Source organism: Pavona decussata, unplaced genomic scaffold (assembly GCF_977016875.1).
Source record: "Pavona decussata unplaced genomic scaffold, jaPavDecu1.1 SCAFFOLD_406, whole genome shotgun sequence".
Classification (NCBI taxonomy): Eukaryota; Metazoa; Cnidaria; class Anthozoa; order Scleractinia; family Agariciidae; genus Pavona; species Pavona decussata.
Window position 1 is genome coordinate 294511 of NW_028145774.1, and position 27990 is coordinate 322500.

A 27990-nucleotide genomic window follows, 5' to 3' on the forward strand; every position below is an offset into this window, starting at 1 on the left:
CCGGTCATGATGAATTTATGTGACAAAATGAACTAACTATCCAACCTTTTCAGAAAACTGATCGTTATTTAAGAATAATCTTTTAGTGCAGAATTTACCTAGCGGTTCGTTTCGTCGAAAAATCGACTTACAAATTCAGTCGAAGTTCTGACATGTGTTCTTGAGGGTCCCCATAATATTTAGTGCAATGAAGCGTGATGTCTGCGAATAATGCATGAACGCTTCAGCAAAAGAAAAGGGCAGGGAATTTATGAGAAAAATAAAACCAGGGCCACCTAGTTGTTTATTTCGGTAACATATCTGATCGAAAAGGCTTTTTGACTCAGAAAGTTAGGTGAAATGGTGACCAAAATGTACAAATGTTTTGTCAGGAGCCGATTATTACGCGGGATGCCCTGAAGGGGCATACCGTGTCTAAAAACGGGTCGATTTCTTTTTTTTTTTTTCCGTTTTTTTTTTCTTCCTCGTAGCTACAAATGTGTACATTAATTTATTCATTAAACTATCCCCTCTCCTACTCAGGATGTATTGTCCTGATTGTCTTCAACAAAAGAAGGCCAATCAAAATCCTTTTTTGTCGCTTATATCGCGAGGGAGGGGACCCACTCACCCTTACCTGTGTGACGTCAACGCGTCATTTGATTTCTTCATTAAAATTGCATTAAATTGTGGCGCCATATTTTTTATAACATGTTCTGGACTCTATTGTGCCGTTTTCAAACGGAAATTTCACCATTTTGAAGCGGTGAATCGAAAGAATAACTTCTAAGAAGCACCCGACATTTAAAACCGTGGAAATTGGTGAGTTCCTGGCGAAGGAATCGTGCTTTGTTTGACAGTCTTAGACCACGACGCGAGACGGAAAAGAGGTCATTGAGAAGCTTATGTTACCGTAATGGAATTTCAAAAATTTCCAGTGAAAGTCTGAGTCACGTAATACAAGGGAAACAACGTAACGCGATCGTCGTGACTCAAACTATTCCATTAGCAAGGATAGATTTATCAATCGGCGAAGCATACAGTTGGAATAAATGAATCAGCCCCAGCATCACGCGTAATGCCAGTGTAGCAGGCATCTTGTTATTACCCGATTGGAAGCTCCCCAATCGTCTGGCTACACTGCACTTGGCAGAATTTCTTGCGCAAAGGGATCACTCGTGATTATCACAGTGTTGGCCAAATTCAGTTCATTTAAGAGGTGATACCTTGCTAAGAAGAGACGAGTGCATTTCGATCGAATCCTGCGATAGAGAGAAGAAAGACAACAACAGATTTTACAGCAAAAAATTGGCGGGAAATTTGACACAAAAAATTTAACGGTAAATAATAGCCCAAGAACAGAAAATTCTGCCACATGATGGCGTAGTTGAAATGTAACATTCATTTGATTTAATATGAATGTGGGTGATGAAGCCTTGCTGTAAAGGGCGCTGACTAGTTAGTGCGTTTCAATACTGAATACAGTTAATTTTTGGCCGGAAGATTAATAGCGACCTAATTCAGTGTAGTTCCAGAGTCCCCACATGTTCTGAACACAAAATTTCACGCGCAATGCTGTTTTCCCAGTATTGTTGGACAAAATAATGACAACAGGGCCACCTAGTCGTTCGTTGCAGTAAAATATCTGTTTAGAATAGCTTTCGGCTTAAAGAGTCTTGTTTTACAAATTGCGATGAAAAACGCTGCTAGACTTTTGTCGCGTGAAGTGTCACCTAAACTCTTGCCATCAGTGACAGCTCGAGATTACAAACACCGGAAAGCGGGTACAAGACTTGTGACCCCTATGTGCTTACGAAATGCGAAGTGCTTAAAATTTCGCAAAAGTTCGGGAGCTGTACTTGCGTAGGTATGAACATTCGCAAAGTAGGCGGATCTGAAATGTTTGTTTTTCTCCCTGCTGAAATCTGGTTTATAGGTGAAGCTTTGCTAAAAGGAACGAGTGACAACGAGTGCATTTCGATCGTATCCTGTAACGGATAGACTGCGATAATTCATTTCGACAGAAACTGATATTTTGTTCACGATATCACGTAACAAATGTAAATGATGTAATTTTAAAATAAGAATGTCTATTACGTGCGTTTTGATCGAATGCAAGCAATTTGTTTTGGGCTTACTTGTTACTAGATGGTCCCCACATGGTAAGGACTTACCGGTAACATTTTTTGTCGCGCTGTGTAACTGATTGTTGATATTATCCGGTCATGATGAATTTATGTGACAAAATGAACTAACTATCCAACCTTTTCAGAAAACTGATCGTTATTTAAGAATAATCTTTTAGTGCAGAATTTACCTAGCGGTTAGTTTCGTTGAAAAATCGACTTACAAATTCAGTCGAAGTTCTGACATGTGTTCTTGAGGGTCCCCATAATATTTAGTGCAATGAAGCGTGATGTCTGCGAATAATGCATGAACGCTTCAGCGAAAGAAAAGGGCAGGGAATTTATGAGAAAAATAAAACCAGGGCCACCTAGTTGTTTATTTCGGTAACATATCTGATCGAAAAGGCTTTTTGACTCAGAAAGTTAGGTGAAATGGTGACCAAAATGTACAAATGTTTTGTCAGGAGCCGATTATAATTACCCGATTGGAAGCTCCCCAATGGTCTGGCTACACTGCACTTGGCAGAATTTCTTGCGCAAAGGGATCACTCGTGATTATCACAGTGTTGGCCAAATTATTCATTTAAGAGGTGATACCTTGCTAAGAAGAGACGAGTGCATTTCGATCGAATCCTGCGATAGAGAGAAGAAAGACAACAACAGATTTTACAGCAAAAAATTGGCGGGAAATTTGACACAAAAAATTTAACGGTAAATAATAGCCCCAGAACAGAAAATTCTGCCACATGATGGCGTAGTTGAAATGTAACATTCATTTGATTTAATATGATTGTGGGTGATGAAGCCTTGCTGTTAAGGCCGCTGACTAGTTAGTGCGTTTCAATACTGAATACAGTTAATTTTTGGCCGGGAGATTAATAGCGACCTAATTCAGTGTAGTTCCAGAGTCCCCACATGTTCTGAACACAAAATTTCACGCGCAATGCTGTTTTCCCAGTATTGTTGGACAAAATAATGACAACAGGGCCACCTAGTCGTTCGTTGCAGTAAAATATCTGTTTAGAATAGCTTTCGGCTTAAAGAGTCTTGTTTTACAAATTGCGATGAAAAACGCTGCTAGACTTTTGTCGCGTGAACTCTTGCCATCAGTGACAGCTCGAGATTACAAACACCGGAAAGCGGGTACAAGACTTGTGACCCCTATGTGCTTACGAAATGCGAAGTGCTTAAAATTTCGCAAAAGTTCGGGAGCTGTACTTGCGTAGGTATGAACATTCGCAAAGTAGGCGGATCTGAAATGTTTGTTTTTCTCCCTGCTGAAATCTGGTTTATAGGTGAAGCTTTGCTAAAAGGAACGAGTGACAACGAGTGCATTTCGATCGTATCCTGTAACGGATAGACTGCGATAATTCATTTCGACAGAAACATATTTTGTTCACGATATCACGTAACAAATGTAAATGATGTAATTTTAAAATAAGAATGTCTATTACGTGCGTTTTGATCGAATGCAAGCAATTTGTTTTGGGCTTACTTGTTACTAGATGGTCCCCACATGGTAAGGTCTTGCCGGTAACATTTTTTGTCGCGCTGTGTAACTGATTGTTGATATTATCCGGTCATGATGAATTTATGTGAGAAAATGAACTAACTATCCAACCTTTTCAGAAAACTGATCGTTATTTAAGAATAATCTTTTAGTGCAGAATTTACCTAGCGGTTAGTTTTGTTGAAAAATCGACTTACAAATTGAGTCGAAGTTCTGACATGTGTTCTTGAGGGTCCCCATAATATTTAGTGCAATGAAGCGTGATGTCTGCGTATAATGCATGAACGCTTCAGCGAAAGAAAAGGGCAGGGAATTTATGAGAAAAATAAAACCAGGGCAACCTAGTTGTTTATTTCGGTGACATATCTGATCGAAAAGGCTTTTTGACTCAGAAAGTTAGGTGAAATGGTGACCAAAATGTACAAATGTTTTGTCAGGAGCCCATTATAATTACCATTAGAAACTCCCCAAGGGTCTGGCTACTCTTGGCAGTATTTCTTGCGCAAAGGGATCAATCGTGATTATCACCATGTTGGCCAAATTCAGTTCATTTAAGAGGTGATACCTTGCTAAGAAGAGACGAGTGCATTTCGATCGAATCCTGCGATAGAGAGAAGAAAGACAACAACAGATTTTACAGCAAAAAATTGGCGGGAAATTTGACACAAAAAATTTAACGGTAAATAATAGCCCAAGAACAGAAAATTCTGCCACATGATGGCGTAGTTGAAATGTAACATTCATTTGATTTAATATGAATGTGGGTGATGAAGCCTTGCTGTAAAGGGCGCTGACTAGTTAGTGCGTTTCAATACTGAATACAGTTAATTTTTGGCCGGGAGATTAATAGCGACCTAATTCAGTGTAGTTCCAGAGTCCCCACATGTTCTGAACACAAAATTTCACGCGCAATGCTGTTTTCCCAGTATTGTTGGACAAAATAATGACAACAGGGCCACCTAGTCGTTCGTTGCAGTAAAATATCTGTTTAGAATAGCTTTCGGCTTAAAGAGTCTTGTTTTACAAATTGCGATGAAAAACGCTGCTAGACTTTTGTCGCGTGAAGTGTCACCTAAACTCTTGCCATCAGTGACAGCTCGAGATTACAAACACCGGAAAGCGGGTACAAGACTTGTGACCCCTATGTGCTTACGAAATGCGAAGTGCTTAAAATTTCGCAAAAGTTCGGGAGCTGTACTTGCGTAGGTATGAACATTCGCAAAGTAGGCGGATCTGAAATGTTTGTTTTTCTCCCTGCTGAAATCTGGTTTATAGGTGAAGCTTTGCTAAAAGGAACGAGTGACAACGAGTGCATTCCGATCGTATCCTGTAACGGATAGACTGCAATAACTCACTTCGACAGAAACATATTTTGCTCACGATATCACGTAACAAATGTAAATGATGTAATGTTAAAATATAAATGTCTCTTAAGTGCGTTTCGATCGAATGCAAGTAATTTCTTTTGGGCCTAATTGTTACTAGATGGTCCCCACATGGTAAGGACTTACCGGTAACATTTTTTGTCGCGCTGTGTAACTGATTGTTGATATTATCCGGTCATGATGAATTTATGTGACAAAATGAACTAACTATCCAACCTTTTCAGAAAACTGATCGTTATTTAAGAATAATCTTTTAGTGCAGAATTTACCTAGCGGTTAGTTTCGTTGAAAAATCGACTTACAAATTCAGTCGAAGTTCTGACATGTGTTCTTGAGGGTCCCCATAATATTTAGTGCAATGAAGCGTGATGTCTGCGAATAATGCATGAACGCTTCAGCGAAAGAAAAGGGCAGGGAATTTATGAGAAAAATAAAACCAGGGCCACCTAGTTGTTTATTTCGGTAACATATCTGATCGAAAAGGCTTTTTGACTCAGAAAGTTAGGTGAAATGGTGACCAAAATGTACAAATGTTTTGTCAGGAGCCGATTATAATTACCCGATTGGAAGCTCCCCAATGGTCTGGCTACACTGCACTTGGCAGAATTTCTTGCGCAAAGGGATCACTCGTGATTATCACAGTGTTGGCCAAATTATTCATTTAAGAGGTGATACCTTGCTAAGAAGAGACGAGTGCATTTCGATCGAATCCTGCGATAGAGAGAAGAAAGACAACAACAGATTTTACAGCAAAAAATTGGCGGGAAATTTGACACAAAAAATTTAACGGTAAATAATAGCCCCAGAACAGAAAATTCTGCCACATGATGGCGTAGTTGAAATGTAACATTCATTTGATTTAATATGATTGTGGGTGATGAAGCCTTGCTGTTAAGGCCGCTGACTAGTTAGTGCGTTTCAATACTGAATACAGTTAATTTTTGGCCGGGAGATTAATAGCGACCTAATTCAGTGTAGTTCCAGAGTCCCCACATGTTCTGAACACAAAATTTCACGCGCAATGCTGTTTTCCCAGTATTGTTGGACAAAATAATGACAACAGGGCCACCTAGTCGTTCGTTGCAGTAAAATATCTGTTTAGAATAGCTTTCGGCTTAAAGAGTCTTGTTTTACAAATTGCGATGAAAAACGCTGCTAGACTTTTGTCGCGTGAAGTGTCACCTAAACTCTTGCCATCAGTGACAGCTCGAGATTACAAACACCGGAAAGCGGGTACAAGACTTGTGACCCCTATGTGCTTACGAAATGCGAAGTGCTTAAAATTTCGCAAAAGTTCGGGAGCTGTACTTGCGTAGGTATGAACATTCGCAAAGTAGGCGGATCTGAAATGTTTGTTTTTCTCCCTGCTGAAATCTGGTTTATAGGTGAAGCTTTGCTAAAAGGAACGAGTGACAACGAGTGCATTTCGATCGTATCCTGTAACGGATAGACTGCGATAATTCATTTCGACAGAAACATATTTTGTTCACGATATCACGTAACAAATGTAAATGATGTAATTTTAAAATAAGAATGTCTATTACGTGCGTTTTGATCGAATGCAAGCAATTTGTTTTGGGCTTACTTGTTACTAGATGGTCCCCACATGGTAAGGTCTTACCGGTAACATTTTTTGTCGCGCTGTGTAACTGATTGTTGATATTATCCGGTCATGATGAATTTATGTGAGAAAATGAACTAACTATCCAACCTTTTCAGAAAACTGATCGTTATTTAAGAATAATCTTTTAGTGCAGAATTTACCTAGCGGTTAGTTTTGTTGAAAAATCGACTTACAAATTGAGTCGAAGTTCTGACATGTGTTCTTGAGGGTCCCCATAATATTTAGTGCAATGAAGCGTGATGTCTGCGTATAATGCATGAACGCTTCAGCGAAAGAAAAGGGCAGGGAATTTATGAGAAAAATAAAACCAGGGCCACCTAGTTGTTTATTTCGGTGACATATCTGATCGAAAAGGCTTTTTGACTCAAAAAGTTAGGTGAAATGGTGACCAAAATGTACAAATGTTTTGTCAGGAGCCCATTATAATTACCATTGGAAGCTCCCCAATGGTCTGGCTACACTGCACTTGGCAGAATTTCTTGCGTAAAGGGATCAATCGTGATTATCATAATGTTGGCCAAATTATTCATTTAAGAGGTGATACCTTGCTAAGTGGAGACGAGTGCATTTCGATCGAATCCTGCGATAGAGAGAAGAAAGACAACAACAGATTTTACAGTAAAAAATTGGCGGGAAATTTGAGACACAAAATTTAACGGTAAATAATAGCCCAAGAACAGAAAATTCTGCCACATGATCTCTCCATGATGGCGTAGTTGAAATGTAACATTCATTTGATTTAATATGAATGTAGGTGATGAAGCCTTGCTGTAAAGGGCGCTGACTAGTAAGTGCGTTTTGATACTGAATGCAGTTAATTTTTGGCCGGGAGATTATAGTGACCTAAATCAGTGTACAGTCGACTCCCGATAACTCGAACCTTCAAGGGAAATTGAAAAAGGTTCGAGTTTTCGGGAGTTCGAGTTATCGAGGGTAAAATTATATAGAAAATGACCTGAAGGGAAAGGAAAATTGATTCTAGTTAGCGAGGGTTCGAGTTATCGGGAGTCGACTGTAGTTCCAGAGTCCCCACATGTTCTGAACACAAACTTTCCCGCGCAATTTTGTTTTCCCAGTATTGTTGGACAAAATAATGACAACAGGGCCACCTAGTCGTTCGTTGAAGTAAAATATCTGTTTAGAATAGCTTTTGGCTCAAAGAGTATTGTTTTACAAATTGGGATGAAAAACGCTGCTAGACGTTTCTCGCGTGAAGTGTCACCTTTAACTCTCGCAATCAGTGACAGCTTGGAATCGAGATTATAAACACCGGAAAGCGGGTACAAGACTTGTGACACCTGTGTGCTTACGAAACGGGAAGTGCTTAAAATTTCGCAAAAGTTCGGGAGCTATACATGCGCAGGTATGAACATTCGCAAAGTAGCCGGATCTAAAATCAGTTCAGTTGATTTTTTCCCTGCTTAAATCTGGTTATGCCGCGGGTAGGCCGGTCACTTCATCGCAGGAGTATTAGCTGTAAAAAATGTTTTAAAAGACTTTCCGAGAATCGAACCGTCGTGTTCTTTTGAGTTAAAACGAAAATTGCTTTTCACGCCAATTTGATCAAGGTTGACATCTTGTTCTCGGCGAAGCTTAATTAGTTTCAGTAGGAAGAGTGAACCAGTGGTTAATTTTGCTTTGCTGATAAGGAAAATAAGTCAAAACAGCCACATGTGAAGAAAAAGATGGTAAAGGGCTGAAAATGCTTCCATTAGCTAAATAGGGTAACTCAACGTTAATTCACTGGCGCGGTTTGTTTTGGGCTGACCGCTCATTTTGCCCCGTTTAACTTAAATGTTATCTAGTGTTTCCGTGAGACAATCATGTTGTAAAACATGCTATGGCTTTTAAGAGGACAAACGCAACGGCGAGTGAATTTTTAAGGTGATTGACTCAGAAAATCGGGTGAAATGGTGAACAAAATGTAAAAAAGGAAAAAAATATGCCTAATTCTGCCTCACGATGGCGTAATAAAATGTAGCATTGATGTGATTTAATGTGAATGTAGGTGATGAAGCCTTGCCGTGAAGGGCGCTTTAATAGTTGTAAGTACGTTTCGATCGAATGCAGACCAGGCCGGTACAGTGTATGTTTTGGTGGAAAAAGCGCTTCTTTTCAGACAACTGTTCAGAGTCCCCACATGACCTGAATAAAAACTTTCCTGCGTAATGCTGTAAACTGTTGCTGTGGTTGTGAGTGCAACTGTCGAACCTTTGTAGAAAACTGAAATTTATTTATCAGAATTAATTACTAACTTTTTGTTTTCGCACAACAACATATCAAAAGTTGATAACCACTCTAACGAATACCCTTTACCACCCAAAGCAAAAAAGCGGAGAATTTATTCAACAACTGTAAAAAAAAATTATCTGTTTAGAATAGTTTTCGGCTCCGAAATAATTTTTTTCGTTTTTTTTTTCTTTCTTTTTTTTCACAAACGCGAAATGACACTTCAAACTATCGCAAAACTGGGATTTGGTCCCCAGGCCTCTCCCGTTGCATTGTCGAGTCTCTCAGAACGATATTAGGGACTGGTAACTACTGTGTAACCACATTTGGCGCAATTTGGCAAACGTCGGCTGTTTTGGTTGAATTTGGTTGAGTTTTGAGACTTTTTCTTACGCTTCACGAATCCAAAGCGGTGATTTAAAGGTAGTGGCTGGAAGAGATGATTCTGTGCTCGACATTGACTCAGGAAAAGGTGAAAATAATGGAGAATTTCGATTTGCTGACGAAGATGATTTTCCCCTACTGAAGACACAGACGAAGCAATTATGGACGATGTGGTTTGTGAATGAATACGAAAATACATGTATATGTGACAGTGAGGTAAGAACTTTATTAAAATCTTGTTAAATAATACATGTTACCTTGTGGCTGTGTGAGCATTATATGAGCTTATGTGAACATTTTCGTCTGATTTATTCGGCCTTCTAAATTCTAATTTTGAATTTCAAATAGCAATTAAACAGGTAATCTGAGTTGCATTCTCCAAAAATATAAGTCTTAATGCTTGCCTTGATATTTACCATCTTTCTCGGAGATTAATTAATATATTAGAGGTGACTGATTTTGCAAGAGAAATCAAAAGGTGATTTTTTTGTGCAGAGCTACACTGTAAGTGATTTCAAAGTACTATAAAATTTGCATAATTGTACAAAGTATGACTATACAATAACAATAACAATAACAATAACAATTATTTATTATTGAAGAAAACACTTAACAAATTGTTGCTCACAATTAGTCGGGTTATTTTGAGGTGGGCAACATTTGTAAATGTTTACAACACTTAATAAGTAAATAAAAAAGAAATGACGATAACACTTTTAAAACACTTTTGTCACTGCCAGGAAAGATTAGATTTCCTAACCAAGTTTCAAAAGCTGCAATTCTTCACTTGTGAATTTTCATGTTGGCAAATTATATCCAGTTTTCGAAAGAAAAGGCTGCATGGCCTTTGCAGATTTAACAATGAAAAGAGAAAGCCTTTAGGAAGATTCAACAGCTTAAATGTGTGACAGTTGCACTAACTCATGTAAATTCACAATCACAACAAAATAATTTATTTAGTGTTCAGACCATGTGAGGACTCTGAATACCAGGTTGATATAATTATCTAGTCACGTCTGACTTGGCTGTCCATGGTGAAATCTAATTTGGCATGTTTGATTGTAAATTTGTACCATTTTTGACTCATGAATGCAAGCATGTGCAAGAACGAGTTATCGCGATCTGGGGATTTTCACTTGGTCGGCAGGTTGTTAACTTTCATGAATGCACAGTAAATCAGAGTTATCATAATGTAGGGAAATTTTACTCGGACATTGGTCCGAAAATTTTCCAATTTTGAGATGTTGAAAACGGTGAATCAAAAGAGGAACTTCTAAGGAATGGTTAACAGCTTTAACAGGGGAAAATCATGCATTAACGGCAAAGACATTTTTCTTCAATTTGTGGTTTTATCAACCTGATGAGCAGGTGGATCTCAAATCAACTTTTAATCTGCGGACTTTGGTAACTTTCAAGTGCTTCTAGGAATATAACACACAAATAATATTATTACAGGTTTGAATGTGAGTTTGTACTGAAATACTATTCTAATAGACTGATTTTTCATTTTCCGAACAGTTCTTGCAAAATGTTTGAAAAACATGCTCTGATAAATTCGCTTCAAAATTGACTTCAAATCGCTTGCAAGGTGTCTCGCGGCGAAAATTTTACACTTTTGCTCTTAGGGCTACAATGCATAACAAGTTAAGACCTATCTGAGTAAATTTTTGTTTATTAAGGAAAGCTTTTTGTATGTTTCCTATTTTTATTGAGGAAACTTGGCAACTAGGAATAATGTTGTGTAAACAAGGGCAGCACTAAAAGCCAGAATCAGGAAAACAGTAACTGGAAAGGAAAATCCGGAATCCGGAATCGGAAACTACAATATGAAAATAAAACATTTACTGCTAGTAAAAAAGTGAATGTTTAGTTCAAAGTAACGTCCTTGTCAAATGTAAATTTGATATTTTTCGATAGGTGACACCAGAGAATAAAACTTATTAATTAAGTCATTATTTCCTGCCAATGAAAAGTAAGTGTTTCTCACGGGTTTAAAACTGATCGCCTTTGAACTAAAGAAAACTAATTTCATAGTCTATAAGTCACCTCTATGTTTAATGCTTTGAAACTCTATTAAGACTCTATCAAAACAAGTTGAAGCGGGGTGTCCGGAAAATAGACGAAACAAAAGGGGCAGAAGATATGCATTCATGCAACTAACCACCTCTTAATTGGAAAGTCCGCCATCTGTACGGTGTGAAGCAATTTGTGTTGTCTCCGAGTCACCTCTATGTTGTCTCTCTCTGTCCCATAGGACATTGCTTCCTTTATAAAGAGTCCTTTCGTTTATGCCAACAAGTGATATGAGTTTTTTATTCTGTATTTTTTACCCCAAGTCATGTATTTCGCCATTAGATATTCCTAACCGTATTCATTATAGTTTCTGATTCTGGATTCCGGATTCCGGTTTCTGTTTTCTGGATTATGGCTTTTATAATTTTAGTGCTGCCCTGTAAACAAACACATGTCCTCGCAAGCAAATTCACCCAAGTTACGCGAGAATGTAATTTCATCTAACATTTTGAAACTTTTAGACCTTAACATGTATTTTGTTTAGTAAATTGTATTCATTGACTAGACATTCTAACTATTCTAGACTAACAGGGTGCTGTTTCTTTACGACTTGCAAGTTGTGTAAATACTAATGTTTATTTATTACCAATATGCTAATTTGTTGAATTGCTGGACTAACAAGTACCGCGTTACCACTATCCTCTTCCGCATTCACGAGTTGGCTCACAGTTGATTTTTTATAGATCTATTCTTTGTGTTCCCTATGGCCTAATCATAATTAATGTCCTTGATTAATTGAATAATGTGCTCTGTTCAGTCAAGCCCTCAACCTGGAAATGACTCACAGGCCCAGTCACTTGGAAGCATGCATGTGGGGCTTATTAACCCTTTAGCCCCCAAGAGTGCCAATTGGCACATAATTCCATAACTCTTTCAATATTTGACAGATTTCTATGAATTTTTGACACAGAGATGATCTTGTGAAGATCTACTCATTAAAAGGATAAAATCTTAACCCCCTCCCATATGTGATATGTTGACCACCCCCATAACTTTTCAACTTTTTCCCCCTAGAAGTTGTGGGTTTTAGTACATCTCTCACATTAATGAACGTGTTGAGAACTGCAAAATGAGCTATAGTTTAGAGGTATACCTAATATACACAAGGATTGGGACGTTTTTGAACTTTAAAATTTTTACGTTTTAAGGCCATTTATCTCAAAGCCATAACTTTTCTCATTCATAATTATATCAGTTATAAACTACATTCATGAGTAGCTTTAAAATGGTATATCATACATGCACATTGAGTCTGTAGTCTTGGATCTGGAGAAAATGTCGTTTTGCCTTGGGGGTTAAAGGGTTAAGAAGCATGCTGGTTGTCTTTTTCTTCTGCTATTCTCTACATGTATAAAGAAATGGTTATGTGTTCTAAACAATCATCTTTACACACTCATATCTACATGTACTGCTGTGGTTTATATTGGCAGTTAACCCACTTGTCTCATTCAAAGATAAAGAAAAAAAATTAAATAATTTCTATGATCACCTGTACTGGGTTTTTAACTAACTGCGAGCCAGTGAGGGATGCAAGCCGAGAAAGCTTGTTTTATAAGTCTCATGAGTTGAGTTATCAGTCAGGTATTTTTTTATTTTATTTATTTATTTGACTTCGCCTTTAAACTTAAGACTATAAACAGAACATAACAACATGAAACAGAAAATAAACCATTACTGGGTTAAGGCAGGGTGACCACAACAGCTAGCGCCAATTACTGTGGGCCCAAAGCACTGAAAATACTGAAAATAGCAATTAAGGTTAAGCACTCAATTGAACATGTAGGGTTAAGTGCTGACAACTTTGATTAAGGTTAAGCACTCATTGTATTGATTGGAGTTTAAAGCATTGACTGTAGTGATAAGCATTAGCTAAAGATTAAAATAATAATGTATTTCTCTATATATGTAAGTTTAGGTTTGCCATTGCCTTGACCCACAGTTCACATGCCTCGTATATTTGTAAAACTCAACTGGACTTAAGTCTGGTATGTCCTTATGGGTACCTTCCTTTTCTTGTTTATGGCATCACCTTTAATAAAAGAGCAAGTGCTATCAGACCACAATAATTATTATGAGATTACATCACAAAGACAAATAATGGCTTTAAGAGATAAAGCTTTGTTTAGAAGAGTACAATCATGTAAGTGCATTTTGATCAAATGCTGTGGCAAAAAGACAGTCTTGGTAAGAGGATTGGTAGTAAGAAGAATTTATTGGCAGAAATTTCCAACCTCGTTTGCAGGGTCTCTTCTCTTCACGTCCCAGGGAGCGAGAGAGGGGAGACCCTGGTCACGTGTCTCCCAGAGAAAAATAAGACCCAGGGAGGAGTCCTTCACTTGCTATTTTTTGTCAAGATTTATTGTCCACTCCGAAACAAGACTTCCGCTTTGCTGTGCGAAGCCCACGCGAAACTCATTCAACTGGCTATGTTTTTCAGTAGTCTTCATTTTGCGAGCCATTGTAGCATTAATCTGAAAGCTTAACAAAGTCCGTTGTCTCGAAGCGCTGTACTTTGGAAAATCACTGTGTATACATGACAAAATTAACCGTGGACAAACAGCGCCTTCCCCTTCAATTCATGGAGTTGTAATCGTGGTTTATTCTAGCTTTGATTATGTGCTGATGAAAGATCAGATCTGAAGAACTAAGGAAGGAAACTTGAAAGGAATCGGGCCTATGTCTAACTGTTCTGAAAGGACATTCTGCAGCAATTACGCTGCTAACAGAGCGTTTCTTTCTGGAAAATATTTTAGCATAAGCGCAGTCGTTCGGTATTTAGCGTCGTTGGTTTGTTTATGTCCCCTTTTCTCTTGGGACGTAAACAAACCAACGATGCAAAATACTAGAGACACGAACGACCACGCACATGCTAAAAGATTTGCAAGAAAGAAACGCTCTGTTAGCAGGGTTGCAACAACAAACAATACACAGGAAATAGCACATAAGCAGAACACTTTCGGAAGGAGGATGTACCGTATAACAACATGTAGATGGTAAATATTTCACGGATCTTTTTAGTGAACAAAGAAAACACTTTTGAAATACCGTAATCGTTGTAAAACAATAACGAAATAACCTTTGTTCCAGTTGATGGTGTTAATTTAGTCTGCGGCTACAATGGCTCCGAGATACATTTCCGGTCATGTTTGATTCTTTCCTGGCCGTCAAATGCGGCGCGGAGGATGACTCCTCGATGCACCGCTTGACCTTAACAATGCCTGACTTTCAGAGATCATGGACTTGACGACTCTAAAAGTAGATGTGGCAAAAATTCACTTTGTGGAAGTGCGTGGCCATAAAGCTCCTCGGCTACCACCAGAAGTAGTCGATTCCCTTTGCTGTAAAGATTTCGCCAATGACTTGTATCTCCAACTGCTTTACAATGTCGATAGCAGCTCACATTCACAGATTCCCTCGCTTTATATACCTTTTTAGGGGTTTCTGAATGACCACTTGACATGACCTTTGAAACACACGCGAATCGCAAGTTGACTTGACTGGGGCATGTTTTCCCATCTCCGGTACACTTAGTATAGGCAAACTGACACTCAACCACCCCTCTCTCCAGTCATTTATTTGTAATCTCCCAGATTCTGGGAGACACGTGACCAGCCCCAACCACGGTCTCTCCTCTCTCGCTCCCTGGGACGTGAAGAGGAGAGGCCCTGGGAACGAGTTTAGGAAATTTCATGCCTTGGGAAAAATAAAGAGGTCTAGGAAAAAATGCTCAAAGCATATATTCAAGCTAATTATTGTTCTTGAATATTCAGACCTTAAAGTTTTGTGCCATTCTTACATGTACCATTAATAATTGTAATAGTTTACATGTACTTCAAATCAGTGTTTCATTTTAACTAGTCCAGTAGCTGACATCTAATTAAATGTCTTTTTTCAGACTCCCAGATGGCTGTAAGGAGTATAAGACTTTCTAAACCAGTGAGTAGGATACATATTGGGCATGTATATACATGTACATACTTGTACTTTTGTCTAAAAACATTGACTGCATTACTTGCAGTCGGACGTTACAATTTCGGTTGTTTAATTTTAGGACACTTTTTCCCTCATTTCGGACAATTTTCGGACAAACATTTCGGACACTGCGCTGAAACATGCCCAAAGTAAATTTACGACTAAAAAACATGAATTAGACTGAAATAAAATCTTTGAAAATGATAGTTTTACTGTATCTTCAAGGTTTTACAGCCGGATACACCAACGAGAAAATAACACAAACTCAATGACCCTTATGACTCAAGCAGTGTCTCAAATGCTTACCTTTCCAGTGATAAAAAGAACGACTGAGCAAAGCCGCCTAATCCGACTTCTAAACATATCATGTACATTGGCTTTGAATATGTGATGCTGTCGCTCAGAAAGTACTTTTAAAGTTTTATACTATACTGTAAAAATTTCGGACGCTTTAAATTTCAGACGCTTAAAAATTTCGGACGGTTTTATTTTCGGACAATTTTTGTCCGAAATTAAAATCGTCCGAAATTTTTTGCAAGTAATGTACTATCAAACTGTTTCTGACAAGGCACTTGGGTAACCTCAGCAAGCTTCATTGATAATAAACTGCATAAATTACATGTATGTAAACTGCTGAAAATCCCTGCAGCTTTATAATAATATTAATACTAACAGTGAAGAGAACTTTAACTCAGTGTTTTCAATAACTGTATTTAATATTCATTAATTAGATCATGTAAAGTATTTGTGTTTGAAAATGTCTTAGGTTATTTCTTTGACCAATCGCAATACTGGCTGTAAGTATTGATATTTAATTTACATTATTATTACCAGGAGGAAATTCAAGTTCAGATTGCAGTTTTTGCATCAAGGGCAGTTGCTGGACAAGTGTGGTACCTGCGGATTGTGGTAATGAGACATGATCGAGATGATACTACCTTTAAGGTAATTTTGTGCTTCCTGTTGGACTCATGATTTGACTAATTGTCTTATAACCAGAGGATTGAAGAGTCAGTGGTAACATCTAGATTCAGTATTGTGTTGTTGTGTTGCTTCCTTTTCACTTCACATTTAGTTTTTCTCTTCCTTAGTGAAGAATACTTCAGTTGGTTTGCAGCTCAAAGTGTTTTGTTACCCCGGCAATGTTCAGTTTTAAAACAGCTGGTCCTACATGTAGTTGTTCAAAGGGTGGATAATTTTATCCACTGGATAGTTCTGGCAGATACTGTAAAATGTGTGCAAGATTTTCATGATAGTCCTACATGTATAATTTGTGAATAGTCTTAGAGTAGAATCATATGTCAAATTTAAGAAAGGGATTGCGTGGAAAACTTTGCAAAAGAATTGGTTGGAGTATATTTGCTCTGCTGGATAGCAACTTATCCAGTGGATAAAGTTATCGGTTCTTTGAACAACTGGGGCCAGGGCAGTAAATCCTGTGTTTAAGACTAGCATGCCATCTATTGTGATTTAAAGCACAAGATATTGCATTCTTGACTCCTGAATTGGGGGGCCCACTAAACATTGTGTGGTTATTGTAAGTTATTATTAAAAGACGAATTTGTGGTTTAGGACTGCTGTTGATGTGCAAGGTAATTAAGCTGAGAGGAAGTGTAAACTTGTATGGTAACCCCTGTTTTCGAATTGGTAGACTAATAAAGTTCTTTGAACAACTGGGGCCAGGGCTGTAAATCCTGTGCTTAAGACTAGCATGCCATCTATTGTGATTTAAAGCACAAGATATTGCATTCTTGACTCCTGAACAGGGTTTGAGCTAGGAATTGATCTCTGGGGCACAATTTGTCCCCTTGGCTAAAATTTTGGGGGACATTTTTATTTTTAGGGGGACAGATAAATTAATTTTTATTCAACAGTTTTTTTACATTGATACAGGCAAGCCAACAAAAACTTTTTTTTAGCTGATCCTTGTAATACAAGAACAGTGATCAACACAAACAAGAAAAGTTAAGTTATTAGTGTCAATACTTTTTTTTCTCGTCATATTTAAACAGAGGATCAATGACTATACTTTATACTTCAAAACATTTCACAGCAGAATCTCGTCTCGGCATCCCCTTGTAAACTTCAATTCCTTTCTTAATTACTGGTAGACGTACATGTACTAATTCTTCTGTCGGTTCTAGCCCAAACATCAAAGTCCCTAACCCTAGTTTGTCAATGTTAGACTTCAGAACAGTAGCAATAGCATCTTGCATACCTTCCGCACTTTGATGAGAATGATAGGTAGCATTTCCTCCCACTCGAAGATTCTTAACACTTTCGAGGCCAACTTCATCCAGAAAATTGAGTAGTGAGTCATACTTGACTGTGGTTACGTCCTCTTTGGCCAGCCAGTAGAGGGCTCTCATTGCTCTGAGGATGGCTTGCGATTGTTCTCTAAGAGCATGGCGCTGTGTGTTGCTGAATGTATCCCTCATAGCTTCTTCATTGACAGCATCCTCATGTTCTTAACAGTCTTTATGTCTTTGCAGAGTTGAGGTTCTAATTAAAAATTTGTACACCCTTCTGCCGATACAAAGGGGTTGTCTTCTTAGATTTCCGACAAAAATAGCAGAACATCGCCTCCTTTTCATAGTGCAACCATGTGTGATCTCGCAACCAACTTTTCTGGAAAGTTCATGATTTTCTCGGTTTCCTTTGATCCTCATCCGATTCTTCCTGATTAATTCACTGTTCTTCTTCTGTATCATTTTTCTGATTCAGTCTGGCTTCGATTTGTAGCGAAAAAGCTTTCTATTGTGAAATGTGACTTGAGAATGAACTTTGAAGGAACAACGTGCGGTAAAATATACTTTCCACGTTCTGTTTAACTTGCAATCTCTGGGATCCCTTCGTGTCTGCTTCCGTTCGAGTTTTTTCCCTTAATTTTGAAGGAGACAAATTGTCCCCTTGGCCGTTTTTTTTTTAAGGGACAATTTCAATTGCAGTGCGATTGGCGCAATGGCGTGGCCTGGCTCAAACCCTGCCTGAATTGGGGGGCCCACTAAACATTGTGTGGTTATTGTAAGTTTTAAAGAAGAATTTGTGGTTTGGGACTGCTGTTGATGTTTCAAGCTAATAAGCTGATAGGAAGTATAAACGTGTATGGTAACCCCTGTTTTCGAATTGGTAGACTAATTAATAAAGTGCTTTTATTGATGAAAATTTAAGTTCTATCCATGGCCGTGGAACAATTCTTTTAGTGCGGTTTAGTCATTCTTTTAAAAATCTCTGATCAATGGGCACATACAGGACTTCACTTTTACAACATGGTAGGAAATCAAGGCAATTAATTAACAAACTGTGTAAAATTTTACAGACTACATGTCTCATGAAGTATAGAATCTTGAAGTTAAAACTATGAAATTGATCAGAAGGAAAAGAAAATCTCGAGAGTGGGAGACTTCAATACATTAATTTAACCTGATATTCTGGTCATTTTTTATAGACTGTGAAGGATAAAGAAATTGCCAGCAAGTATCACTTGTTACAGACTTTCCCATTCAGTATCTCCTCAGACATTGCCATCTCACTGAAACATCAATGCCCTGAACATTTTAAACTTACGACTGAAAATTACCAAGTGAGTTAAATAGAATTGTGTATGTAGTCACATGTACTAACTTATATTGTTATTATTTTTAGCTTTTTGTATCATTTCTAACGTTGGTGTGATGTCTAACTACCTAACGGACAAAACTGAATGTAATTGTAAACTAATGTAAATTTGCTGCAGGGTGTACAGTCAAAATATTGCATCACACAGTCATACTCTTTAGAGTTATGTTGTACCTGAGGGTGTTGGCCAGGAATGAAACAATCTTTGCCTGATGGTCACCTTGGTCAAATACTCAGCAACAGAAAATGTAGAAAATTACTTGAAGAAAAAAATTCAACTTGCTTTTGCCCTTTCACTCTACTCTGAAGCATATAAGCCACAGCAGCCCACTGACGGTTGGTTTCTGCAACCAAGACTCTTGTGGGAAACAACAGCAATGATGTTTATTAACAAATAACAGCTGGTGATAGGTAGATTTTGACTGATTTTCAAAATTAGTTACTGTATTTCCTACATTTCTATCAACAGGAGGTTGACTATACCATCATTCAAAATCTCTTGCATGGCTTTTGGTTTGTGATTGAGTTCCATTTGGAACACTTGGGCAGTGAAGCCGACCAGTTTGTGGGAACCCAAAAATTTCCCTTTGGATGTAGAATGTCCAATAAACAAGAAATTCAATCTTGGCATCTCAGAAGAGTTTGAGTTGAAGGTAAGTTATTGGTAAAAGTGATTGATGAGTGATGTGAATGGCTGTATTTCATTTTAGAGGTGTAGGGCCATAGTGTTTAGTGTGTTGGTCAGTGGTTCAAGGCTGAGCATCTGCTGATCTGAAGTCTTCTAAGACCAGAAACTGAATTTTGGAAAAATTGAAATCCAGAGGTCCCTGGTTTAAAGTCCTGCTCTGGATGTTAGCTGGAGTTGTTCCTCAGTAGCTCCAAGTTTAACTCATTCGCCAGGCTTGTAAATAACCAGCTGATGGACCTGCCTCCTTCCAGTTGGAATTTGTTGATCATGTTATTGTTCAATTAAATTTAGATCATTATTTCTTTGTGAACGTTTAATGCTCAGCCTCACTGGAGCACTTGTGCTATAATCACAATCTGCTACCCAGAGTACTCACTGGCTTTTTGGTCAGCAGGTGGGCACCAGGAGAGACTCTGGGGGCATCGAAAAAATTCAAATTTTTTGATTGTCTTTTTTCCTTAACGGTTTCCATTGTTTTACCGCAGAAATCCTGCGGTAATAAAATTCGATGTCCCCAGAGTCTCTCCTGGTGACCAACCGCTTGCCAAAGAGCCTGAGGACTCTGGGTACGATGATTGCTATAATCACTGCTGAGGGTAATTAATACAGTTTATTACTGTTGTTGTTGTTGTTGTTAGTATTATCATTGTTATTATTATTATTATTATTATTATTATTATTATTGTTTTAACAGCACTATTTTACACTGCTAAAAAGAAAAAGAAGAATTAAAACCAAACATCTTCGATTGATCAAGCTATCTTCAGGGTAAAAAGACTGTCCGCTACATGCACATTTTACAGTATGTGCTTCAGGTGATTCCTGATGGGAACAGTTTAGCTAGGTAAGAATGGACTTGTTTGTTCACACTGGGGCTCCAATTTGTTGGATCATTAAGCCTTCAATTATTCTGCGCTTGTGAAAAGATTTTGCCCTACAAAGGATTCACTAACTAAATGAATGGGTTGGATTCTCACGTACATGTAGAACTGGAGTTGGTGGTTTCAAATCTTGGTGTAAGCACCAACAAGGGTCTTTAACCCATTTCAGTCTTACAGTACATGTAGTACTGTTTTCTTTGCCATTTTGTATGTGTGATGTACCATTTAAAAGGTCTTCATGAGTGAAATTTGTTTCTCATGTCAAGATAACTGAAGGAAGTCAGGTCTTTGACAGAAATACATGTAGTTCCAAACGTCAAAATGAAAAATTACAAAATTTCACTGATCGTTTCATGGGATAGATCTACCCCCAAATTGTAGCTTAATTTGCAGTTTTTAATGCATAGAAAGTTCTGTCCAGGAGATATTGTCAGAGTCTGTAAGTGCATCAAATTGAAACATTTGAAAAATTGTAGAAGTGGTAAACCACATCATAGACACCAGGGGGTACTATTTTTTTCCTTAACCCTTTCTCGCCCAAAAGTGCCATATGGCACAAGACGCAATAATGAGCTCAGTATTTGGTTAATTTGTGTGAAATTTGCACAACCAAAAGATCTTGGAAAGATCTACAAATTGAAGGCATAAAATCATGCCCCCCTCCTATATGAGACTTTATTTACCACCCCTCAAACTTTTGGATTTTCTTTTCCTTTGTACGTTAAGGGTCCAGCTGATATCTGACAACAAGCAATGCACTGAGAGCTGTACATTAAGCTATAGTTTAGGGGGATACCCAGTATATACAACGAATAGGGAAATTTTCAATGTTTTTCTTCTTTCGTTTTGGAGTTTTCTCACTCTAATATGTGACCTCCTCCATCTCTGTTGGTGTGATTTATAGCACACCCCAGAAAATACCTTTTAAATGGTATATGACATGTGGTCTCCCAGTTCATAGTTAGCAATTTAGAAAAATTTGACATTTCCCTCGGGCGGGAAAGGCTAGTGGGTTACCGGCAGGAAAGGGTTAACCCTATAAGTTGTTTGTCATGCCAACCACAGGAGATGCGTCCCCCATCATGCCAAACAATGTGGTCGTGTTTTTGTTTTGTCTGCTTATTTATTGAACGTGGAATGGTAATATTGATGGTTGATATCCCTTTTGACACTAAGCCAATTAAAACCCTGTAATTACATTATCCAATGATCCAGTTTTTAATAATGATTATTATACAATGTGGTATTTCCTTAGCAGACTGATTCATCATCTCCTCGGAGCTGTGACCCAGCTGACTGGGATCCCCTTGAGTCTGGTATGCCCAGCAGGAAGGACACCACACTGTCCAGTGCAAGCAGTGGGGTCAGCAGTGGCTCCCCACTCAGCCACTCTCCTGCTGCCAGCCGATCATCAAACTCCAGTTTGTCACCTAGGCAACAGTCCCCTGTGGAGTGGCAACATGGTGTCATCTGGGGAAACTTTGTAGATGGCAACAATGCTCTGCCCCCACCCCCAGACACTGCACCAATATGGGGACCTTACCATGAAAACGAGGTACATGTAGGCTTGTTTGTAGAAAATTAGTCCTTAAGAAGCGCCTTGGTGGCTAAATAGAGCTTTTACAGTGCATAACACAATAACATTGACATTGCTGAAACAGATGTTATTTTCTGGTTTGTAAAACTCAAATCACTTGAACTGGTGACCCAAAATCCCAGAAAATGGCATCTTCGCAAAGTGTTAAATTTAAAAATTTCCCTTAGTGCGGATGTGTGGGGAGGGTGTTTCGAGACATCCCTATGGGCTAGCACATTAATCTTTTAGTGCTCAAAACTGGTGGTTGTTTTGTTTCTAGACCTGCACCTCCTGATCAACATACTACATTGCTGATTATGGCTGCCAGTTGCACTTTCTTATGGAGAATTTATCACTGCTTTTTTGAGCCCAAACAAATATTACCAGTTTTCCTTGTTGTTAACCCATTAGTATAACATGCCATGTATGGCTATTTTAGTCCTTAGCCTGACCAAGTTTGACTGTACACACCTGTATGTGTTTTAACTTCATCAGTGAGACAAAATGGCCTTTGGTTTGTTTTTGACTGATTGTCAATTACTTCTGAGTTATCGCCTGAACTACAAAATGAAATTCAGTAAACCTGTAGTGAAGCAATCAAGTAATATTTTATGATTCTGTTTGTCCCCATTTAGGTTTGCAAGCTCTGGCCACCATATGTTGACTTGGATGACTTTTCCAGGTAAGAAAAAGGTCCTCTAGTATGGCGGTATTGTTGTGTGATTCCAAAAAAAACACTTAAATTAGATGGTTGGTTATTGTGTCATGTGGTACATGTACCATTCATTCCTCTTCAATGCTTCATTGAATTGTTGTGTATTCCAGCCGTCTCATCTCGCAACATTAGGGACCTTCACATCAGAGTAAGAGTACGAGATTGAGTACAAGTATGACTTTCAAATTTCAGACTAATCACATTCCCCAGAACTGTTACTAATTCCGGTAGTTCACCAGCACATAAAGAGGTCCAAGAAACAAGATTAATGGGACATATGGTTATTTGAGCCACACAAACTAGATTTCAAAAGTCGTAGGTGTAGTAAAATCGGAAGGTCCCTATTCTCTATCAGGAGAAAGTGACCAGAATTTCTTCTGCAGTGTGCAATACGCATTTTAGGGTTAATTTGATTTGAAGATGTACATGTTCACATTAGCTTGTACATGTATAGAACAGAAATGCTTAGGCCTTTTTCTCTCATTGAGGTTGTTTGAAAAATCCTTCAATTTGGGTGAATTTGCTGAATATCACAAATCGAACATTTCATGCTAGTCAGTACTGCTCAGCTTTTTATAGTTTTGTCCACAGAAACTACCTTGAAGCATATAACACAAAGTGCTCAATAGCAAAAACTTTACAACAGCAAAAGTTACACTCTTCAAGTTAACTGCAGTAGCTCATATAGGATTTCAGGGGAAATGCTGAGAGTGGCTTTCTGTCCATTGTTTCCTGATCTAATTGGAATCTGAAAACGTTGGTCTTTATGAAGGGTGGAAAACCCTAGGAGCAAGGGAAACAACTAGCAACAAACTCAACTCACATATGGTGTCAACTCTGGGAATCAAACCCGAGCCACACTGGTGGAAGGCGAGTGTTCTCACCATTGGGCCATCCATGTCCCCCCTTTATGTTACCTGCAAAAGGTGCTAAGTGCTTGTTTATATTTGTTAGGAAAGAAGGCCAAATAAATAAAGATGAGCAGTATGCTCAGACTCTTCAGGAGTTGGAGCGTGGAAGCCCCCCAGATGCAATACTTGGTAGTGAGCTGTTACAGACGCGTGAGACTGGAGACCAAGGGAATGAGCAGAGCTGGTTGGCACAGGTAAGATGGTTGACTGCTACATGTTCAAAAACTGCTTGTTTTATGCTGCATTTTCCGGTGGTGAAAACATCAATTTAAAATGTCAGAGTGGTGTTTCTAGTCTGCTATGTCTTCATCCCTATCTGAACAACTATTGATACACTTTAGTACTGCTTGATTCAAATGAATAGTCATGATCATAAGGGCTTCCTCCAGGGTATCAAAAGTTAGAAGCATTGTGTACAGCATAATGAAAAGGGTCTCAGGACAGTCTTGCTCAGTAGCTTTCATCTCAGTCACAGTGGTCATACTTCAGGGACTCATCCACAAACTCAAAAGTTAGAACCACCGTGTACAGGTTGATAAACATCAATGTTAGTTTTTGATCTCACTGCCCGCGTTGGTTTAGACGATTTTCAGTACGGTTTGACAGTTGACTGTCTGCTTCGAGTCTTGATTCGCGACTCGATCCTGCATTCGCATGCGATTCTCGACTCTATCCTTTATACTCGATACTCATGCGATCCATTTCTTACAGGACGCCTCCCATCACGGCCTTACTGTTGACAGCCTCGAGAGCGAAGCTGAGAAAAAGAAGAAAACGAAGGAGGAACACAGGCGGCTGCTTCAGGAGCGTAGAGGCCTCCTGCAGCAGCAGGATAGGGAAAAACAGGAAAGAGATGATCGCAAACTTGCCGAGGAACTGGCCTACAATGACCTCAAGGCCGCGCGCCAGGCTGCCGGGTTTGTTTCCTGACCCCAGGTGCATTATGAAGCCATACCCCAGTGTGATCTCCCGGGGGCCCCCATGAGGCAGGGGGGCTTCAGTAGCCAGGCCGGAAGTGACATCTCTGGAGAGCTCAATGCATTCAGCGGGCTAAGCAGCTTCCGTGGGTCTTGTGGGTCCCCATTGGCTAATAATGATGAGGTCATCGATGCATCAAAGATGACATCAGGCAATGGGGACATCCGGGTGCAGGAGTAAAGTGATGACACCACTGTTCATTAAGCAGTCTTTTGTGTAACTGATTATTGGTCAAAGCGTGTTTCTGTGTCCCATAGGCTAGATCAGGGAATCCAACCGAGTGGTTAAGTACGGGTTTTTTTGTTTTAGGCGTTTTATCGCTTTCTTTTTTTTTTTTTTTTTTACCGTGTGTTTGATTAGGGCCAGTCTGACTGGATGTGTTTGACTTTCGTGTTGCAATTTTTTTAAAAATTTCATTTTCAGTGTCGGCCAGTGGTTTAGGCTTTCAATGAAAAATCCGTTCAGGTTTTTCAGGAAAATGAACGCTTCGGTCTAAATTTAATCTTTTGAGAAGGATCGTGTGAAATTTTTTCTCTTTGTAGGCTGCGATAAAAAAAAAAAAAAAGAAAAAAAATCAGCCTTTTGGCTTCTCACGTCAAGGGAAACATGCCCTAGCGTTGTGTTGAGTTCATGTTTAAGATGTGACACGGCTAGGTCATCAGGTGTGCACGTGATCAATATCAAATGGAGTGACAAGCATCAGAACAAAAAACAAAACGTTACATGACGCTCCATCGAGTCTTAATTTCTAAAAAATTATGTTTGATGTGAATCAATTTGACAAGTTTTTTGGCTATTGGCTGTTGAAATGTTAGCCATTTGTGGATTCTCTTAATAGAGTTTTACAAATTCGGGGGAAAAAAGTCAGTGAAAATGGAAATCATTTGTCATTTTTTATTTTTGTGATGTGAGTTTTTCTCCTTGAAAGCCTCGCAGGTGCAAAAGTAGGAATTTGTTGTTCGAAGTCGTATTCAGTGAAAGCATATTTGCTGTAGTGTTGAAAAAGTTAAGATATAAATTTTTGACGAAAGTTTTTCAAACGTTTTGTCGTTGAAGAATTTACTGGCCTCCAATCGAATTTGTGGTTTAGTCACTGTAACACAGTGTAACAGTAGTATGGCGTCTTCGTGCTTAATTCTTCATTTGTTTGTCACGCAATGCTTCAGAAGCGTTTCGTGACAAAGGAAAGAACCTCGCGAAGGAGACCAGCAGTAGTATTCAATTTTGTAGGCGAAATATTTATGACTCTTAACTGACTTAAGGCATTCCTTTGTTCTTTCAAGAATTATTAGCAATCCCGTGACTAACGTGGTTTTATATATATCGTGATAAAATTGTTGTGATTTGACCACTTGACAATATTTCGTGTCGTATTTAAGAATGGATGTGTTTGGTTTTTTTAGATTGAATTGGAATATTAAGCGAACAAGGCTGTAAAATAGAATTGTGAAGTTATATTTTTGGCTAGGTCAGCGATAAACTCAAACAATGCTTAGTTGTGTTAAATGTAATTATGGTGATTTAATCAAGTTATTTGCATTGCATTTTCGTTAGGAACGTTATTCAAGGTTGTCCAATTTTTGGCTTTGCTTTACGATATTATCACTTTGTTTTTTGTTTTTTTTTTTTTGATGTTTTTGTATTCGTGTTTGTCACTGTTTCAAGTAAATTCAATGTTTGTTTGTTGTTGTTTGTTTTTTTTTTCGGTGAAATTTAATTTTGTTAGAAATAGGTTTTTAGCTTTATTCAATAGTTTACAAGAAAACATAATTTTTACTCAGGGTATATGCAACTCCTTGTCGAAAAGACCAATTATTTTGTATTTCTACGTGGAATACCATTGGTTTCTATTGGAGCATTTAGGCCAGAACAATCTTCCATCTAAAAATTAAGTGACCCGCAATGCTCAAATGTGTGTTCATATTTCATCATCAGCGGTTTGAATTTTTTTTAATCTTTAAGAAAAATATCTGAGTGCTGGCGTATATAAATGTCTCCGCTCTTTTCTGTGTGCATGAAGGGAACGGGTTTTTTTTAATTCTAAAAGGCGATTTATCAGCGATATTTAGCCGATAAAAATATGTGTAAAATATTACAATCTACAGAGGTGAATAGATCGAGAAATTTTGGCGCCAAAAAAAGACTTGGCGCCACATGCCACTTTTCGCGGCATTCTGTACTTGGGCAACTCGTCATTTGCTTTTCGGCGTTGGCTTTCATTTATCCGCAGGGAAGAGTGAGTGGTTGTTGTTTTGCAAGACAAGTCAATCTACGAGTGCGTTTGTCCCAATGAATGATTGAAAGCCAAACGACCTTGAAGCAGTGGATCTGTTGCGTGATTATATCCTTGATTTTAGTGCGTTAGATAATGAAGACGACTGGAAATAGCACACTGAAAAAAAAAAAAAAAACCGAAAACTCACGTTGTCATATCAGTATATTTTATTGTACAATAATTTGTATCCTGTAACTCCCAGTAAGAGGTTAATAAAAATTGTAAATAAATTGCATCACTGTTTGAACAATTCTGTGATTTTTTTGTCGCTTATCCCCCGGACTATAGGTGATAGGCAGGTTCAAAGTCATTAGACCTAGAGGGGTTTGAATGTTCATCGATTCGTATCTCCACATTTCTCCTGGTTTCCCCGATCTAATCAACACTGCCAGAACAGTCCTCTTTTTAGACCACATGTGATCTGTGAATGTTTTTGTCTTTAAGGTTGAGGACGATGAAAATGTCTTTGAAACCCGTGTTATTGTATAATAGTTTTGCTTCACTTCCTTTTTGGTTTGGTTTTAATCTTTTAACTTTGTAGCCTTGTAAAATAGTTTTGTGATAAGGAAGTGGATATTATTATTATTATTATTACTATTATTATTATTATTATTATTTTTATTACTGTTATTATTGTTGTTATTATTATTATTATTATTATTATTATTATTATTATTATTATTATTATTATTATTATTAATGATGTATTATTCAAGAAAGTGACACAGACATACATGTACTCGCAAAAAAAAAAAAAAAAGAAATTCGAGTGCTCCTATCAGGAGTCAAACCCAAGGCCTTTCAATTACTAGTTCGGATGCTCTACTACTGACGTACAGGAGATTTGTTTTGTTTTTATTTTTCATTCATTTTATTTTATTTACCACACGTTCGACTTACCGCAATACCGCAAACCCCAATGTCCCCCTCCGATCGACTTGCGCGAATTTCACTGCAGTTGCACTGTGAAGAAATCATTGGTCTGAATCTTGTCAGATGTGACTCCTCTGCCTTTCTGCGCCCTATGCACCAATTTTACAAACTAATCACCATCTTTTCGTCTAGA

General features: G+C 38.2%; 3 protein-coding genes and 1 long non-coding RNA gene across 8 annotated transcripts in view; 3 read left to right on the forward strand and 1 right to left on the reverse strand.

Annotated features, from left to right (window-relative positions):
- The window catches only part of LOC146451031 (uncharacterized), a 351087-nt gene that overhangs the window by 292654 nt on the left and 30443 nt on the right, over nucleotides 1–27990 (forward strand). The gene's annotated exons all lie outside the window — the stretch shown is intronic.
- LOC146451042 (uncharacterized) overlaps nucleotides 1–27990 on the reverse strand; it is a 147607-nt gene that overhangs the window by 38324 nt on the left and 81293 nt on the right. The window lies entirely within an intron of this gene.
- Nucleotides 9190–21863, forward strand: LOC146451043 (uncharacterized). 3 transcript variants are annotated; one of them, XM_085099653.1, is made up of 6 exons: nucleotides 9190–9453; nucleotides 15206–15246; nucleotides 16117–16227; nucleotides 18731–18865; nucleotides 19370–19553; nucleotides 21725–21863. In XM_085099653.1, exons 2-5 carry the CDS (start codon nucleotides 15214–15216, stop codon nucleotides 19544–19546), a joined length of 456 nt encoding a protein of 151 aa, XP_084955779.1. In that variant the 5' UTR covers nucleotides 9190–9453; nucleotides 15206–15213; the 3' UTR covers nucleotides 19547–19553; nucleotides 21725–21863. The 3 variants fall into 3 exon arrangements, with proteins under 3 accessions (XP_084955779.1, XP_084955777.1, XP_084955778.1); XM_085099651.1 differs by lacking the exon at nucleotides 15206–15246; XM_085099652.1 differs by lacking the exons at nucleotides 15206–15246; nucleotides 21725–21863 and adding an exon at nucleotides 20283–20412.
- On the forward strand, nucleotides 21788–27157 carry LOC146451044 (uncharacterized). The gene is made up of 4 exons (XM_085099650.1): nucleotides 21788–22024; nucleotides 22681–22727; nucleotides 23715–23865; nucleotides 24383–27157. Exons 1-4 carry the CDS (start codon nucleotides 21788–21790, stop codon nucleotides 24599–24601), a joined length of 654 nt encoding a protein of 217 aa, XP_084955776.1. The 3' UTR covers nucleotides 24602–27157.